Raw genomic sequence first — 20,378 nt, 5'->3', positions numbered from 1 at the left:
ATATCCTCCTCAGTTAACCAAGTTTCACTGATGTAAACAATCTTTGGAGTGGCTGAGTCGATTAATGCCCCAAACTCATTCCCTTTATTTCTAATGCTCCAGCATTTGTATACAGAAAAACCAGTGCAGTGCCACTATTTTATAGCCATTATTACTCCCTTCATACTTCACCTGGCTCTATAATGTAGTGTACACCCTCTCAATTCTCAAGCTGCTCTCCCCACATGAGGCTGTCCCTGCAACATTCCACCTGTACAATTCTAGTTTCTCTGCCCCGATGCACTGACTTGCCCAGAAAACTAGTCTCTCCAAATGCCCGCACCATTCTGCATTCAAATGTGATCTATCTCTTGTATATAATTCTCTTCTATCCTCAAACATACTCCACACATCCACATATACTAGGCCTCTCTTTTTCTACACATTTAGCTATCATCTCATTTTTTAGTCTCATAGTCAGGCAACATGCTCGCTATCTTTCCTCAGACATATTTCTGCTGCACTATCTCTATCATCAACCTCAAATTTCATGCTACACAATTCACACTACCAGTCAGGTCATTTGTCATAACCATTATTATAAACTCCTCCAAATGTTTGCCCACTTCACTGCCGGTGTCACACACTCTATTGTTCCACCAGGCAGGCGCTCTGCACTACACTGCACACCCCAAATCATCGAATCTCCATATGTAGTGCTCCAAACAGATTCATTCATCCTTCTCTCACTGGCATCCTTGACATTCATAACTTTCAATCTCTCTCTCTCTCTCTCCCTTGCTTCCACATTCTCTCGACTTTCTGCAATTTCCTCTATTCCACTGTCTCTCTCTCTCATTCTTTTGCCTTCCCCTCTCTCTCTCTCCCTTGATCTCTCTCTGATGCCTTGCTTCTACTCCCCCCCCCCACAGACACATACACAAAATCATGGCCATCAGACAAACCATTTCCGTCTGCTACACTGCCCAAGGTTAAATCTATGTGTTACATCTTCAATATTCTCCTCACCCTTCAACACACTACTGATATCCACAAACTGAATTTTATCCATTTCCCAAGCACTATCTCTATCCAGTAGTAGTCAAGGTGATTCTTATTTAATTCTTCAAGCAAATGAGAATCAGAGGATCAGATCATCAGGACCACATAAAATTTTTGGAATTCAAAAAGTCCAGTAGAATTAAATTCTATCATCCGTTTCTTGAAACTTGTGAAACAAATTTAAAACATTATCTGAATCTTAACTGTCCCAGCTGCATGCCTGTCTCAAAGTTTTCAGAAGTAATAATGATTAACTATTTATATTTTTTCATATTTATTTTGTAATAATGACTAAGTCATGTAACTTTGTTTTTGTGAATTGCAAAAGCTATTTATTGTTTCCCTTCAAATGCTAATAGGACATTCTCCTGATAATTCAGCTTGATTGAGACACAAGCAAGTAAGTGCATGTTACATGACTTACATCTTGTGATTCGCATTTTGAATTTTGTGAACTGATCTCTTCTTGATGATTTTCTTGTAACACAGAATGAAGTATATTGGAGTTTAATAAATTTTAATAAATTCTATTTTTCTGTATATGTGTCAGTCATTATAAAAACATAATAAATTTTCTTCCAAATTCATCTGTTTCGACCACAGACAACATAATGGAGGAGACTTGTACTTTGAGACTATGCTGGACCTGGTGAGAGCATCTGAGAACTTGTCAGTAACTAAGATGGCTACATCACCTCTGAATGAGGAAAGTGATCAACAGTTTGGACCTGGGAGATTGCCAGACATGTACCTATGTAGAATTTTCAGGTGAGAGAGGCATGTGTGGAATTACAGAACAAACGATTACGACAAATTGTCATTCGAGCAGTGACATGCATAACAAGCTGGAGGAGAAAATGTGGAGGAAAAAAGATCTTTAGTAGTGCATTGGAAATGGTTCAAGGAGTATTTGAAGAAAGCAGTATCAGACTGCATACCCAGAGTGAGTCAGGAGGATAAATATTGTAGACATTAGATGAATAAGTAGCATTATTAAGTAGGAGTTGAAAAAATAAAATCTTTTGGAGGGTATATAATGAGAAAGGTGATCAGCGAGATCATGAGCAGTACAAAGTGCAGTCTAGAAGGATAACCAGTATGGTAATGAGGGTGAAAGCAGATTATGATAGGTAGTGAGCTGAGCAGGTCAAAGGAAATACCAAGGAGTTCTTTTGCTATGGTGACTAAAAGGAAGAGTAACTAAAGAAGGATAACCTTAATGAGTCTTTATGGCAGGGAAGTAACAGAAGCAAACAAAATAGTTGAGTTACATCTTGCACCAAGTTTCTGATGTCAACAATCTTTGAAGAGGCTGAGTCAATCAGTACCCTAAACTCATTCCCTTTATTTCTAATGCTCCTAGCATTTGTATAGAGAAAAACCAGTGCAGTGCTGCTATTTTGTAGCCATTATTACTCCCTTCATTCTGCATATCTGGCAATATGCAGTACCAGATGTGACACCAACTGATGTGAGAATAGAGATAGATAAAATGGAGGTGGTTAGGATAGTGCAGAACCTTATTGTAAATATAGTCATCGAATTAGATGGAATATCAGCCTATATATTATGAGAATGATCACGGAAATTAGCAGCTCCTCTGACCAAGCTGTTTAATTTAGCTCTTGGTTCTGGGAAGATTCCAAAGTAGTGAAAAGAGGGAAAAATTTCCATTGCATAAGGGGTGGGGGGGGGGCTATGAAAACCCAAGGTAGAAAATTACAGGCCATATATCTCTTAGAAGTGATAGTGAAGATAATGAAGAATTTATAAAAGGCAGAATTTAGGAAGGGGTGAGCAAGAATATGATACTCTATGGTGACAGCATGGTTTTGATTACCATGATACTATGATACTGCTAGACTTAGCAGAAGCATTCAACAGGATGCTACATGGAACTTGTTACATAAATTAGAGCAAATAGGGATAGATATAAAACTGGTGATACAGATAAGATGGTGGCTGATGGGCAGATATCAAAGAGTAACATGTAGGGGAATTGAATCCTGGAGAAGGTAGTGACCAGCAATGTACTGCTGGGCTCTTGGGCCATTGCTATTTAATTTGTAGTGCATGAATGATATAGGAAATTATTTAAAGAAATATATCCAGCTGTTTGCTGACCATGCAAAACTGGGAAGAACTACTGTCAATGTCATATTTCCAGATCTGTCAATGCAGATCTAGAGATATGCAATAGGTTGGAGGTATATGCAAAGGATAATAGCTGCCAGTTTAATGTGGTAAAAGTGTTAAGTAATGTACTTTAGAAAGAACAGATCACAAGCTGCTTACTACACTACAGGAAATTGGCGAGGCCTGGAATTTGGGTGGTGATTCTGAACATAGAGTTGAAGTTTAGAGGGCATGTTGCAATGGTAGCTAAAGCAGCTCATCAGGTTATTTGAATATTGAAGAACACACTGACAAGCAGAGATAAGGAGATTGTTATTCTTATAAGGTTTAATACGCCACATCTGAATATGGATTCAGTGGGGGGGGGGGATGACTATATATAGGCTATATATTCCAAATACTCTATCATGATAATTCCTTGGGAATCCCAAAAAAACAGTGGCCATCCCCACTGACATAACAGTCTTCGCTTTTTTTTGGTACTTTTTAACTGGGCATTGGCCACTATTTTGACTGCTGCTTGAACTCAGGTGTGTAGTAGTGGATCCAAGTTTCATCTACAGTCACGAATCGATGCAAAAAATCCCACGAATTGTGATTAAACATCGCCTAATACTATGTTAAAACACTCATTCTCTTGAGTTGCCTACAATCTCATGCACTTTCACTCGGCAGTCTTCCATAACGATACCATAGTGACCTCAGTCAAGCATTTGGAGCACGCTTCATGTTTGATGGACTTATGACCCTGTTTAAACTCATTTATGCAAAAATAAATAGTCTTTAATGCTGGTGCAGAGTCCCCATGAACTGCATCTAACTCGGCTTTGATCTGCATGGCAGTCCAATTCTTCAAATAAAAGTGTTTTATCACTGCAGGAAACTTGTTTTTTCTCCATCTTTACGAAAAATGCGAACATGGTCATTTTAGATGTTTGCCAAATGAGAACTACACATCACAAGTGGCTAAAATTTTGCCAGGGATCATGAAAAAGATGATATGTGCCGACACTGGTATGAATGAACGAATTGCGCCGCTGTCTATGGGAAATTTACCAAACTTTTCAAACAACCCTCGTACCATGCTGTTATATGCGCAAATAGGCTTGTGTTCGTCAGACATGTTGCAATAGATTTCCTGGTATGATATGAACACAGATGGATAATAAAATAACTATTTATTAACTTAGAAGCTAATATTTCGCTGGTATTATATCCAGCATCTTCAGAGCACACAACACAAAGTTTGTTACAAAAACAAGACAATCACAATCCGGTGTAACAGTGGGGCTAGTATAAGTAATTGCAGCATGCAACACAAGACTCAAGTCCTAATATGGCATCATCTAGGTAAAAAAAAGAAAAACGTTTTGAAATAGTAGTCCAAATGATAGTCTTAGAAAGTTTTAAAAAATAAAATAAAATAAAAGTAATAAATATTAATTTGGTCTTAGGATGACTGTCTCCCAAATCTTTGATACATTTATACAGCCATACTTGTTAAGGTTTGGAGTATGTTTTAAGGCTTCTGTTGATTCCAGGAACAACCTCTCTGACTTGTAGAAGCTTCTGTGCATTACTTTTGTTTCTTTCCAAATTGATCCTGTGTGCAGGGGTATCCAAAGCATGGTCTGCCAGACCCGACTTGCCATAGTGAAAGTATCCGATATATTTTTTGTGTTCACTGAGGCAGATGTCCACAGTTCTTCCTGTCTGTCCGTAGTAGGCTTGATGGCAAGAACAGGGCACTTCATAGACTCCTGGATGTGATAAAAGAGTACATTTGTCCTTAGGTGAACGGATGAGAGTTGCTAATTTTACATAAAGTTTGAATACTGTGCGTAGTTGGTGTTTGTTAAGCACCCTAGATATCTTTTCAGATGTACCTTTAATGTATGGAATGGTGATAGTTTTGTTGTAGTCTTTTGTGGTAGATAGAGGGGATTTCTGGGTAGCATTTAGTATGTTATCTATCTTATGGGGATTATAACCATTGGTTAAGAAGGTGTGACATAGGTGAGAAAGTTCAGCAGTGAGAGCAATGTCATTGGAACACTACCGCTACCGCTCACCTAAGGACAAATGCACTCCTTTATTACATCCAGGAGTCTATGAAGTGCCCTGTTCTTGCCATCAAGCCTACTACGGACAGACAGGAAGAACTGTGGATATCTGCCTCAGTGAACACAAAAAATATATCCGACACTTTCGCTATGGCAAGTTGGGTCTGGCAGACCATGCTTTGGATACCCCTGCACACAGGATCAATTTGGAAAGAAACAAAAGTAATGCACAGAAGCTTCTACAAGTCAGAGAGGTTGTTCCTGGAATCAACAGAAGCCTTAAAACATACTCCAAACCTTAACAAGTATGGCTGTATAAATGTACCAAAGATTTGGGAGACAGTCATCCTAAGACCAAATTAATATTTATTACTTTTATTTTATTTTATTTTTTAAAACTTTCTAGGACTATCATTTGGACTACTATTTCAAAACTTTTTTTTTTTTAAACTTAGATGGTGCCATATTAGTACTTTAGTCTTGTGTTGCATGTTGCAATTACTTATACTAGCCCCACTGTTACACCAGATTGTGGTTGTCTTGCTTTTGTAACAAACTTTGTGTTGTGTGCTCTGAAGATGCTGGATATAATACCAGCGAAATATTAGCTTCTAAGTTAATAAATAGTTATTTTCTTATCCATCTGTGTTCATATCATACCGTGAAATCTATTGCACCATGCTGTTATCTTTCACTCTTCTTAACAGCCTCCTGAAATCTATCCTGATGCTCTCCTTGTTGCCAACCAAATCATTTATGCCAACTATCGCTACCAACTCTTTTGCTCACTTACTCCACTTATCCAATTCTCCAATCACCCTGCTCATTATACCTCCCAGAAAACAAACCTTGTGTGCCTTTTCACTCCCCACACCTCTAATCGTTAAATTCCTATACAGGGCTACTCTCGTATCATTCAATATCTCTTTCAAATGGCCATCTTTCATTCCATTCTTCCTCATATTTCCCTGCAAATCTATAATTCTCTTCAGTTCATTTCTGATACACATAATCAAAAATCTTTAATTACTTTCTCACTGCCATTTATGCCAATCACATTTTCAGTACCTTGCACATCAGCTGTCTTACTGCTCCCTGCTGGTAACTTACAGCCAGTTGCACCCATTGTCTTATCACATATGTTTTCCATGTTCTTGTCTATTTTCATATGTTGTCTTTCTATCACTGATTTTTATGTCAAATTCATTATAATAGATTTTCCATGTATATTCTGATGACTTCTACTCTATTTATTTTGGAGTATTACATCATCTTCATAAAGACATATTGAGGTTAATATCTCTAATTCTGATATCATGTTCATATTACATTCCTTCAAAATGTGAGTCACATAGATGATAAATAACAGTTGACATACCATACACTCTACAGGATTTGATATAAAATGTTCAATAATTTACCTGATTTTACAACAAACTATCTTCCTGTACATCCTTAAATTTTAACTGTTGACTTAAAACTTAATTATAGGCAATATATTGCTCTGTTTTATAGGTCATATATTGCTCTGTTATATAGCCTATGGATTACTCTGTATAATATTCCAATTATACCATATAATTGTAGTGCTCTGAAAAGCTTTTCTCTTGACATCCTATATCTTTCTCCTGATCTACAAAAATTATTATTATTATTATTACGTGACACCTCCAAGGAGTCTAAAGACTCATCAAGAGAGGGCACCTACTCTACAACTCTCCATCTCCACCAACTACAGCGAACTGTAACTACCATCATCATCTACATCAACACCATCTTCTGTCCACCACCACTAGTATTTTCACAGACAATCACAAATATCCATGCCTATGGTGGGATTCAAACCCACAGCCTTTTCACTGGAGAGTGGATATGCTAACCACTAGGTTAGCATATCCACTCTCCATGTGGATATGCTAACCTAGTGGTTAGCTAACCACTAGGTTAGCTAACCATTTTCTCCTCCTGGGAACTCGAGTTTTTCATCCTGCAAAGCAGATATGCTGGATAGGACATGCAATTTACGCAGAAATATTCTAATGGGAATAAGGCTAACAATCTTAAAATCCTGGGGGGGGGGGGACTATGAGAAGTCATAGCATAACCAAGTGGATATGCTAACCACTAGGTTAGCATATCCACTTGTAATATTCCCATGATTTTCTTGACTATTTGTAAGAAAATAAAAATCTGGTCCAAACAATCTCTACTTGGCCTGAACCCTGTCTTTTTGTCCAGTTCTTCTTAGCTTCTCAAGTATGTTTGCATAAATCTTATCCAGGAACACTCAATAGAAAAATTTCTGTAATTCTCATATTCAATTTTATTCTACTTTTTTATTGTAATGACAATGCCCACTGGTTGAAAAGATCTGGATCTGAATCTCATTAAGGATGCAAAGAGCAATATATGATTTTCAATTAAAAGTAAGTTAGCCAGTCTCATATGGGGGGGGTGACAAATTTTCTCCTCCTGGGAACTCGAGTTTTTCATCCTGCAAAGCAGATATGCTGGATAGGACATGCAATTTACGCAGAAATATTCTAATGGGAATAAGGCTAACAATCTTAAAATCCTGGGGGGGGGGAACTATGAGAAGTCAATTCCAGTCATCCAGAATCCAACTTTTGATCAGGCTTTCTGAATTATGTACTGTTCACTATAAAATTTTTATACCTCCATATCTGAGCATTCCTGATTGAATATAAGCTATTTCAGCTGTCTTTCCATATTTCAGGTTTCTGAGAGACTTTTCTGTCTCACATACTATCATAATCTAGATTACATTCCACTTGAATATTTTAATTACACACTGTTATCACTGCTTTAACAACAGCCCTTCAAAGTACTTGCTCAAGACACAAAATATATTCATTTATCTCTGATTCTTTCCACCATTTCTAAGCTTTTTTGATAGCCTCTAAAACATTTTGCCACCATACTGCTATTTATCTTTTATATTCTTACTACATGACTTTTGTTTAGCTACTTTTACACATAGCTCAGCTTGCTTACATTGTTCCCCTGTGTTCTTCAAGTGAACCTGCAGACTTACTTACCATTAACCTTCAAATATGATTCCTTCTTTTTTAGGCTTGCCTCTTAAATTTCTTAAGTCACCCAAGAAGTTCTGACTTTTCTATCCCTGAAAACAACTTTTTGCTATATGTCTTGCTGGCTAATTAACATTTTATTCCAATTTTGCCAACAGTTCTAAGATTCTAAGATTTTTTTTTTTAACTCTTTCATTTTTTGCTCCAATAATATTTACATGTTTGAGTCTGCAGTTCACCCATGAAAGCTACTTGACTGATTCTTATTAAAACTTTGTGCTTATTTTTCTTTTCAATATGATACTCATTTTTATCATGCTTGAGATTTGAAATAGGAAGTGATCATCACTTCCTATTTCAAATCTCTTGTATACTTTTGTATCCTGAACCAGTGAATATATAACTATCAATCATAGCATAATAAATAGGACTTTTCTACTTTCTTATTGTTCTCTCCATGTGTATTTATGCACATCTTTATGTTGGAACAGTATGATAGTAAATGATGAGTCAATGTCCAGAACAGAAATCCAGCAGATACTTACCATTATTATCAGCAAAGCTGATAATAATACCAATAATGGATAACTTTTGATGTACATACTAAATTCCAAATTTTAATGCAATATATAATTCAACAGAAGTGGATTAAATTGCTCTCTGTGTTTTAAGCCAATATGTAATATAATTGGTTAGTGAAGTCCCAAATTGCATCCCTGTTTTGTTTAGGTGGATATCTAATAATGGAAGTGCCAGGAGAAACAGAAGATGAAAGATTAGGTCAGTCAGAAGCTCTGATCAGTTCTCCAAATTCCTAGGTGAGGATGCCATTTTCTAATTTAGCTTTACCCATTAAATGATTCCACATAAATTTCAATAGTGAACTTAAATACTATTGAAACTAAATTTCACTAAATTATGACTGCCAGGAGCCTCCAGTTCATTAAACTATATCAGGACAGGGAGGTATCATTATTATTATTTTAAATCATTTTGCCAAAACAATTATAAAAGGGGTAAAGACTCTTTCATCACTTTCCAAGTTGTAATAGGGCCATGCCAAAAAAAATTGCTGCTTTGTACTGTGCGTGCATAGTTGGCCAAATCAACATTGGAACTGTTTGCATACAATACACTTTGAAACTGTTGAATTTTCAATTATCAAGATTTCTGTTATTTTTATAATAATTATCATAATGTCTCTGGGAAAGACATATTATTCAAAGAACTACTGACTGCTGGTGGATCTGTAAAAATCTAATAATAATAATAATTATTATTATTATTATTACGTAACACCTCCAGGGAGTCCAATAACTCATCGAGGGAGGGCACTCTACAACTCTGTCTCTACTGCTCAATCCATGAACTACCATTATACCATCATCATATAACCCAGCACCATACACCACCCATCATCATCACTAGTATTTTCACACACAATCACAAATATCCATGCCCACGGTGGGATTCGAACCCACAGCCTTTTGGCTGGAGAGAAGATACGCTGACCACTCGGCCAACCAGGCTGGCATATTTTATTTTATTATTATATATTATTATATTTTATTCAATTTGACCCACTTTTGGCTAATGATGTACACTAGACATATAATTTTGCACCACGTGGACAACTTTTTGTGAACATGCTAAATCCCAAATTTTATTAAATTATAATCCAATCAGGGCATAGTTATTGCAATATAGAATTTCAGTGAATTTCCCCACTGTGCTGCTGCAAGAAAGGGATATCTTCACCATGCCACAGATATAGATCACCAGATATGGAAAAAAATCTCTCTCCTATACAAATAAACAGATTTAAATCAGAGAGACTATTTCTATATTCTGCCAGAATGCTACAACATTCCCCAAATTTAAACAAATTCAGCAATCACAGAGAGTGCCCATTACGAGCCCACCTTTTACAATCAGCCTGTGTTTGCCTTCCTAATAGTATACCTGTGTGTGTGTGTGTGTGTACATGTTCAATATATCTCTTTGTGCCCATGAAGATGTTTTAGTGACCAAGGCAAAATACAGGCTTAGTAATCCAATTAGCTAAATAAATTCAGTTAATTAGTTATTAGTTTTAAATGTCTGCTTTTTTCCACTGAACAATATGAATAATAATCAGCATTCATACTAGAATATAACTTACTGATATTTTCAAAAGAACCGTTTTTACAGCACTCCATTTGTCATTCCTTCTATCTACCACCAGCACAAACCCTAAATCTGCATCATGTAATCTGTTAAATAAAATAATAAATAAATAAATAAATAGCAACAATAATAAAATTGTATGTTTGAAATTTCACATTCAAGCTTCAAATAAATAATACATACAATGTCATTTTTCTCTGTTAATAAGTAATGTAATAGAAAACTTTTTTTTCTGATATATTTTAATAAGAACACACAAGAAAAACTAAAATGCCTCTATAATCATGAAAAAAATGAACATGCCAGCCAATGAAAGAAAGTCACATAAATATCTTTTTAAAAAATTTAGATAATTAAAAAAATTGCAATATTATAAACACAATAATCTTTGCTGATTCTCTCTGACTCAACATTATCTGACTATGAATTAATAATAAAAGACATTAGACTGTAAGAGAGATAGTGAAAGTGATTTATCAGCAAAATAAGAGTTACTTTAAATCTTTCCCTATCATTAATATACAAATTAATATACCAATAAGGGAATAGAATTTCTAGAATTCTTGAGGAACAAATGTTTTAGGCAACACGTAATAGAGGGAACAAGAGGTTCAAGATTTTGGATTTGGTTATAGCATCAGAAGAGTTGATAATAACTGAGATGACATCTCTCCCACCAGCTGGAGAGAGTGACCATTTGGTTTTGACTTGGAAAATGAACAGACATGCAGGAATATCAGAGAGATGGGAACGTATGTCGAATTATAAGGCAGGTGATTATAATAGTCTAAGACGTCAACTTGGGGAAGTTTCATGGAGGAAGGAATTGGAAGGCCGGGATATCATTAGTGCATGGGAAATTGTGAAAAAATCTTTGCTAGCAGCAATGGTAAGTTGTATACCACGAGTGAAGAAGAGGACACAATTTGGAGTAAAGTGGATGACAAACAATATTAAGCAGGAATTGTGAAAAAGAGGCTATGGAAGAGATATAAGGAGACCAGAGACCAGGGACCAGGTGAAGCGCAGATGCATGAAGAATATAAGACATAGGCCAGAAGAGTGACTAGTATGGTAAGGAAGGTGAAACTGGAATATGAGAGGAGATTGGCCCTAAGATCCAAAGAAAATCCTAGGGAATTTTTTAGCTATGTGGCCAGCAGGAAGAAAAATGCCTGTGGAAGAATGATATTGCGAGATAAAAATGGGAATAGAATGACTGATGCAGAGGACATAGTGGAATTGTTCAATGAACACTTTATTGGAGTATTTCATCCTGGAGGAGTCAGTTTTAATACAAGAGGGATAGAGCAGGTTCGAGGTTTAGAGGTGCAGGAGGAGAGTGTGTGTTCCACATATTGAGTACTCTGGATGTCAGTAAAGCTGTAGGACTGGATGGTATTTCACCACGAGTTTTGAGAGAATGTGATAGGGAACTGACAGTGCCTTTGACCTAGGTTTTCAATGAAAGTCTGGCTGCAGGAAAGGTGCTCATGGAATGGAAGGAAGATAAGATAGTGCCATTGCATAAGGGTGGTAGCAGACTGGAAATGTCTAATTATAGGCCAGTTTGCGTGTCATCAGTGGTTGTTAAGATCTTAGAGAAAGTAGTGAGGGACCGTATACAGCATTGGGCAGATGAGGGTGGTGTTATTGGTGAGAGTCAACATGGATTTGTGAAGGGGCGCTCTTGTTTGAGCAATATGCTAGCCTTTTATAATAAAGTTACAAGAGCATTAGATGAGGGAAAGGCATATACTACCATTTTCTTAGCCTTAGCGAAAGCATTTGACAGAGTGCCACATGATAAGCTGATATTTAAGTTGCAGCACATGGGTCTGAATGTCAGATTGGTCAACTTGATTCAGGATTGGCTATCCGATAGGTATCAGAGAGTTGTGAATGGTGGGACAGTTTCAAAGAGGTAAAGGGTTATAAGTTGGGTCCCATAGAGCTTAGTAGTGGGACCTATATTGTTTAACCTTTATATCAATGACAGTGTTAGTGGATTGCAAGGGGATATTCAGTTGTTTGCAGATGATGCGAAGCAGGGAAGGATTATTAGTAATAGTGTAGATGTGGTAGCCCTGCAAAGAATTTGAATAAGCTAGATAGATGGGCAAATGAATGGGGTGTCAGTTTAATGCAGCAAAATGTAAGGTCTTGAGGTTTGGGACACATCAATGGGACGCTGCATACTCTATGGGAGGAGTTATACTGGAGGAAGTAGGGGAGAAGAGATCTTGGTTTGATGATTGATAGAAACCTGAAATTTAGGGGACATATTGCAAAGGTGGTGAAGGTAACACAGAGGATTGCTGCAATAATGAGAAGGACACTGACCTGCAGAGATAAAAGAGTTATCATGTTGATGAATGATGTGGAAGTGGATGTACAGACTCAGGGAAATTAGATTTATTAAGAGGGGGGGAGTAGTTATGCAGACTTTAGGGGGGGGCAGTTAAGTGTATGAATGAGTATATTATGCCCGGGCGAGTACGACGGACAACAAATCAGAATGGGATAGTTAGTACAAGGCATCAAAGTAGGGATGGGACAAGGGGTCTTCTGCGATTCATGTACACTAATGCCAGGAGTATTAGGAACAAGAAGGAAGAGTTTTTGGCCATGGTTGGCACTTCCAGGCCACAGGTTGTCGGTATTAGTGAAACATGGCTGACAGAAGATGATAAAGCTAGTGGGATTGAATGCGATGGGTATAGCGTGTTCAGGAGTGACAGGATGAATAAAAAGGGGGGAGGAGTGTTATTGATGATAGCTGATGAGCTTCAGCCAAGGAGTATAGAAGTTGAACTGCAGGATGGGGAAAAAAGCACATTTGAGGCTGTTTGGTGTGAGATAGAATCTAGCAGAATAAAATATACAATTGGGTGCTGCTATAGACCGGGTGATGGAGTGGATGGTGAGGATAGTATGCATAAGCAAATAGAAGAAATGAGTGGAAGGAGGGTAATTATTATGGGAAATTTCAATTATGGTAACATTGACTGGAAAGAGGAGAGGGCACATATGAGAAAGGAATTGGATTTTATGCAGTTATTAAGGGACAACTATCTACGGCAACATGCATTGGAAAATACCAGGGGGCAGAGAGTGCTGGACCTAGTAATTGCAACTGAGAATGTAGCTGTAACGAACATGACCATGTTGCCACCAATTGGTGAGAGTGACCATAAGGTCATGACTTGGGAGATGGCTAAAGGAGTCGAATTTACAATTAAGACAGGGTACATGTGGAATTACCGGGCTGGTAAGTATGACAAGCTTAGGTGTGTTCTTGGCTCAATGCCATGGCATGTAAAACTGCAAGGGCTAGATGTTGATAGTGTATGGGAGGTGGTTAAGAACTGTTTGCAGGAGGCAATGGTTGACTGTATACCAAGAGTCCGAATAATAAATCAAGTAGGGGTTAAATGGATGAATAACACTATTAAGCTTGAGCTGCAAAAAAAGAAACAATTGTGGAGGGAATTTAAGGAGAAGGGTGACCATCAGGTGCAGGAACAGTATAAAGCTCAGGCCAGGATGGTAACAAGGGTGGTAAGAAAAGCAAAAGCAGATTACGAAAGGAAATTGGCCATGCAGGCTAAAGAGAATTCCAAACAGTTTTTTCAATATGTTGCAAGTAAAAGGAAAAATGCTCATGGTAGAATGATCTTAAAAAATGCTGAGGGTAGGGGGGTAACCGAATCAGTCGATGTTGTGGAATTACTGAGCGAGCACTTTGCAAGAGTATATCATCCAGGTGGTGACTTTGCAGAAATGGAAGAACCAACAGCTTATACTGGAATTGTGATGAATGAAGTAGAGGTAACTAATCTATTACAGAACCTCAATGTCAATACATCTGTGGGATTGGATGGTATACCAGCTCGTGTCGTACGTGAAGCGGCCAAAGAATTGTCAGTGCCCTTGACCATTTTGTTTAATTTGAGCCTCAGGACTGGATCAGTCCCAAGGGGGTGGAAAGAGGGGAAAATAGTTCCACTGCATAAAGGTGGTTCCAAGGCTGCTGTTGAAAATTACCGGCCAATCAGCATATCAGGAATCATTATCAAGGTCTTAGAGAAAATAGGCAAGAGAAAAATACAAGATTGGATAGAAGAAAATGGGATACTGTATCGGGGACAGCATGGTTTTGTGAAGGGTAGGTCATGCCTCAGTAACTTGCTCACGTATTATAACACAGTGACGGCTGAACTGGATAAGGGTAATGGGTTTACAGTGATTCTACTGGACCTTGCTAAGGCCTTTGACAGGATACCACATGGAATTCTAATCAGTAAATTGCAGCATATGGGAATGGACATAGGGTTGGTGAGATGGATAGGAGGGTCATTGACGGAGAGATATCAGAGAGTGGTTTACTCAGGAGTAGAGTCCACAAGACTGCCTGTGACTAGTGGTGTGCCACAAGGATCTGTTCTTGGACCACTGCTGTTTAATTTGTTCATAAATGATATAGCAAAGGATCTGAGAGGAACAGTTCATTTGTTTGCGGATGATGCGAAGTTGGGTAGGGCAATAGTGAATGCAGATGACGTCAAAATTTTGCAGGATGATTTGGATAGATTGGAGGTCTGGGCTAGGGAGAATGGATGTCAATTTAATGTGGCAAAATGTAAGGTTATGCATTTTGGGGTGAAAAGATTGGAGGCGGTTTACTGCATTGGTGGAACCGTGCTCCAGGAAATTGATGAGGCACGAGATTTAGGAGTGTTGGTGGATAAGGAATTGATATTTAGGGGACACATTGCAAAAGTGGCCAAATCAGCTCATCAAATCACTTGGTTGCTGAAGAATACGTTGACAAGCAGAGACAAGCAGGTTATTGTTCCTCTGTATTGAACCTTGATAAGACCCTATCTCGACTACTGTGCTCAGATTTGGTCACCTAGGTTTCTTCTTGATGGGGAGGAGGTGGAGAGGATCCAGAGGCGAGTGACCAAGATGATAGCAGGTCTGTGGAATGAACCGTATGAGAACAGGTTGAGGATTTGTGGGTTGCAAAAATTGGTTGATAGGCGTAGGAGGGGAGATATGATTGAGACATTCAAATTACTGAAGGGTTTCTATAAAATTAATTCAGAAGATATTTTTGAGAACACGGCTGGTTGTGGGAGGACTAGGGGACATCCATGGAAACTGGGCAAAAGTGTGGTTAGTAAAGGTGTTAGAGCTGGGTTCTTTACTTTTAGAGTAGTGAATGAGTGGAATGTGCTCCCTGAGTCTGTGGTGGATGCTGTGACAGTGAATGAGTTTAAGACGAGGTATGATAGATACTGTATGAATGTCGAATAGTTGTGATGAATATGATTTGGGGCCTCCCTCGATGAGTCTAATGACTTCCTGGAGTTGCCCGTAATAATAGTAATAATAGTAATAATAATCATTCTGTTGTATAAGACTCTGATCAGACCACACTTAGACTATTGTTCTCAAATTTCGTCCCCAGGATTTGAAGGGGATAAATTAACTGTGAAAAGGGTACAAAGGCGGATAACAAAGATGGTTTCAGGACTGTACCATGTTAGTCATGAAGATCAGCTGAGGGAATGTGGACTGCAGAGTTTGGTGGATAGAAGAAGGAAAAGTGATATGATTGAGACTTTTACTATGTTGAGAGGTGGTTACAGGGTTGACACTGGGGAGTTCTTTCGCTTGGTTGAACAGCGGGAAGGAGTGATGACAAAAGGCCATCCCTGGAGTTACAAAAGGAAACTGTTTGCAAGAAGGTGAGTAGTGGTTTCTTTGCATGGAGGATAGTTGAACCATGGAATGCATTGCCTGATGGAATGGCGAGAGTGAGAACGGTCAATGAGTTTAAGTAGTGGTATGATAGACTTTGTGTTTCTTAGGGGGAGGGGAAGCTCCCCTCGATGAGTCTTGATAGACTTTGTGTTTCTTAGGAAGGACCTCCCACGATGAGTCTTTTGACTCCATGGAGGCCTGAATAACAATAATAAAACTAATAGAACCCTAATAATAATAATAAAAATAATAGAACCCTAAGACACTCTGCTAGTCGCTCTCATTCTTCTATATTCCACTCTACCATATGCTACTGTCCAGAGTATCTATCTGTCAGCCATCCTTCCTATACATGTTACCAGCTGAATATTCACACCCATTTACTCCAACTTTTGTAATAGTTTTCCATGCAGTATTCTGAAATGCCTTTGCAAAGTCCAGCAGTATCATGGTGTAGTCATTTCCTATATCTAACTGTGCTGTCACTTTATTATAAAATGTGATTAAATTATAAGATATGTAAACCATAGAGTACTATAATTCTATCTATATGGATTTTATCTTTAACCAACTTTTCTGAAACTTTAACCACTAGGCCTGAGTTATTAGACTATAATTTGCTACTTCTGTGTCTTGAAGCCACCGCTATGTAACGGAACCATCTCACCATCTTTTTGCACTCTTGGGCCTTGCCAGGGCAGAGCCTTATATTGAACAACTGCAGAGGCACTGCCAGTTCTATCATTCACATAGCATACTGCTGAGTTTACGCTGATATTTTTCAATATGCTGAGCACCTGCTGTTCATCTACGTTAATTCTGACATCAGTCATTGTCACATCAGGGGATATTCATTTGTTTCCTAATGAAACAAAACTGGGGAGAGGAATAAAAGTGATGTATACATGTTGCTGGTATAAATTGGAGGAATATGATGCTCTCAAGTCAATGCAACTGTGTCCAGGTAAAATGGCTGCAAGAAGGGAACTGACAGACTTTGAAACAGGCATTGTGATAAGATGCCATGTTGCAGCCCTATCTGTTTGGAAAATTGTTGACAAATTGGGCCATTCTAGGTCAACAATCAGTGATACTATACTGAGATGGAAGTGCATGGAGTCAACTACAAGTGTCTACTGACAATAGATGACCCACCACACTCAACGAATGTGACAATAGGCTGACATTCGTTGGCAGACAAATTGAATGTGGAGTTCCAAACCTTGACTGGAACATGAATTTGCGCAAAAATATTCAGAACGGAGGCTCAAAACATGGGTTTCCATGGTAGCACAGCAATATGCAACCCCCACATTATCCGAACCAACATGTAGCGTCATCTTCAGTGGTGCAAAGAGCATGTACACTGGGACACAGAAGCTTGTAAAGCTGTGTTATAGAGTGACAAATCATACTACAAATACCTCTACTGAGTAGATGGATAGAGGTCGGTGTGGCAGATGACCAGTGAATGTCTCTTACCAGAGTGCAGAGTTGCATCACAATCCGCTAACTTTCTTTTCCCAATAAATTTGTCATCGTTAAATCTGATATATGATCTATTGTTAAATGTCTCACCCTTGTAAATATATATTCATTAAACTCAAACTTCTTTCAGCTTCAACAGTACTAATTGCAATAGTGCTAACTATCTTTTTAGCTTTTTGAATACTCATAAAGATTGAACCATTGTTTGATTCTATACTATTATCTATAAAATCACAAAAATCATTCAAATCAATTTCCTATTTTCAAATTTTCCTTGAATTGTACAATTTTTTTTCATCAGTTATCCATGGTGAAGTCAGTTCTTTATAAGGCCAAGTAGATTGTTCTAATAAACTGAATTTAAGTGACTACCAAAAAAAAAAAAAATATAAATTAGAATACAAGAGGAGACTAGCACTGCAATCCAAGGAAATCCTAAGGAGTCTTTTCCTATGTAGCAAGTAGGAGGAAAAATGACAGTGGATGGATTACACTGATGCCTGGAGATAGTAATCATGTGACCAATGCAGATGATTTAGTAGAGCTATTTAATGATCACTTTATCAGAATGTTCAAACCTAGTACAGCAAGCTTAATTCTTAGAGGTATAAGGAGTGGTTAAGTGTTAGAAGTGAATGAACAGGATGTGTTCCGAATACTGAGTATGCTAAATGTCAGTAAAGCAGGGCACTAGATGGAATTTCACCATGTGTTTTAAGGGAATGTTCTGTGGAACTGAGTGTGCCATTAACTTGGCTGTTTAATAAGTCTTGCAATTTAGAGTGAAAAGAGGGTAAGATAGTGCCACTGCTTATATAAAAGGTGGTGGTGGTATAATTATTACTATTATTTTACAGCATACCTCCAGACACTCATCGCAGGAGACCCAAATCAACCATCATACACACAAATCCTATCATACCTCTACTTGAATCCATTCACCATCAGGGAACTCGAACTCAGAACCTATCTGGTAATCCATTCCACTCACTCATCACTCTGCATGCAAAAAATCTGGTGCACACAAACACCCCCTACTAACCACACTCTTATACAACTTCCACAAATGGCCCCTAGTTCTCTGATTATTTGTCATATATTGAAAAATTTCACTTGCATCAATTTTATAAAACCCCTTTAATATCTTAAAAGTTTCTATCATGTCTCCTCTTTTCCATCTATAAACTAACTTTGTAACCCACAAACCTTCAACCTATCCTCATATTCCACAAACCTGTCATCATCTTGGTCACTCATCTCTGAATCCTTTCAACCACCTCCAAGTCCCCAAAAAACCCAGGTGATCAAATCATAGCCTTATAAAGGGAGGATAATAGCTCTCTTATCAACATTGAAGTAATTCAGTGAGCTATTTTACCATCTTTTGCAATATGTGCTCTGAACTTCAACTCTTTGTCCACCATTATCCCCAAGTCCCTAGCCTCATCAACTTCCTTGAAACCAATACCATCAATATGATACACTAAATGCAACTTTTTCAACCTGAAGTGCATAACCTTACATTTGGGAACATTAAAGTGATAATCATTATCCTTTGCACACAATACCAAATTATTTAAATCGTCCTGCAAGATAGATATCTACTACATCATCTTTATCAACTATTGTTTTCCCCAGTTTTACATCATCAGCAAACAACTGTATATCCCCTCTTAAATCTTTCCCTATGTTATTGATATACAAATTGAAGAGTAGTGGCCCTAGTACTGAACCCTGAGGTACACTACTAGTCACCATCATTCTCCTAGACTTCACTCCACCATATACTATTCTTTGGTGTCTTTCCATCAGCCACCCCACCAACCCCATCCATGTTACTAATCTCATATCCATTTCCATCCTCTGCAGTTTTTGTAATAGTTTTCCATGTGGTATTCTGTCAAATGCCTTGGCAAAGTCAAGCAGTATGATGGTGTAGTCTTTATGCAATTCTGCTGTCACTTTATTATAAAATGTGAATAAGTTACTAATACACGACTGACCCTTTACAAAGCCATGCTACCCACTATAAAGTATCACATCCCTATTCACCCACTGTTGTATTTTACCTTTCACCAACTTTTCCAATACTTTAACAACCACTCCTGATATATTAATTGGTCTGTAATTTGCTACCTCTGATTTGGAACCACCTTTCCAAAGACATTTACAGGATGCTTCATCTTCTTCTTCATCATCTTTTCCAAACATTTCAGACTCATGACCAATCAAATATCCTTAGTTTTTCTATGATCTTAATTTAATAAAACAATGGTCATTTTATACTCACCCCTCTAAGTGTTTTCTATAGATGCTCTGCCTCTGCATTATATGTTCTCTATAGATATTTTTGGAGATGCTTTTCCACTTAACTGGCCACTACTATTCCTTTACTTTCCTCTATTTATGTACTAACACAACCAATTGCTATTGCTCGACATCCATAGATCTTTCAGCATACTCATCCCAGTGAAAATAATTTCTGTTATAAGATCAGAGAAGATGCTAGGATAGAAAGATATCACAAGCAATAATCAGACAATGAAAATAAGACAAAGTTCCTAAAAGTAATCCCGATTGGCACTGTTGTGGGCCACATGATATGAGGCTGAATGACTGAGAGAAAGCCAACTGGTAACAAAGGAGACATGGAAAAGGT

General features: G+C 37.8%; 1 protein-coding gene across 1 annotated transcript in view; it reads right to left on the bottom strand.

Moving 5' to 3' along the window:
- The window catches only part of LOC150094948 (guanine nucleotide exchange factor DBS-like), a 500,966-nt gene that overhangs the window by 429,234 nt on the left and 51,354 nt on the right, over positions 1-20,378 (bottom strand). Inside the window, exon 4 of the mRNA XM_090411335.1 lies at positions 10,455-10,545. Coding sequence (XP_090267461.1) covers positions 10,455-10,545 — 91 coding nt within the window. The remainder of the gene's footprint in view (positions 1-10,454; positions 10,546-20,378) is intronic.

The sequence above is a fragment of the Typopeltis vanoorti genome, chromosome 21, assembly GCF_054136105.1.
Source record: "Typopeltis vanoorti isolate ZY-2024b chromosome 21, IOZ_Tvanoo_1.0, whole genome shotgun sequence".
In the NCBI taxonomy this organism is placed as follows: domain Eukaryota; kingdom Metazoa; phylum Arthropoda; class Arachnida; order Uropygi; family Thelyphonidae; genus Typopeltis; species Typopeltis vanoorti.
This window is presented reverse-complemented; position numbering and strand designations above follow the sequence as displayed.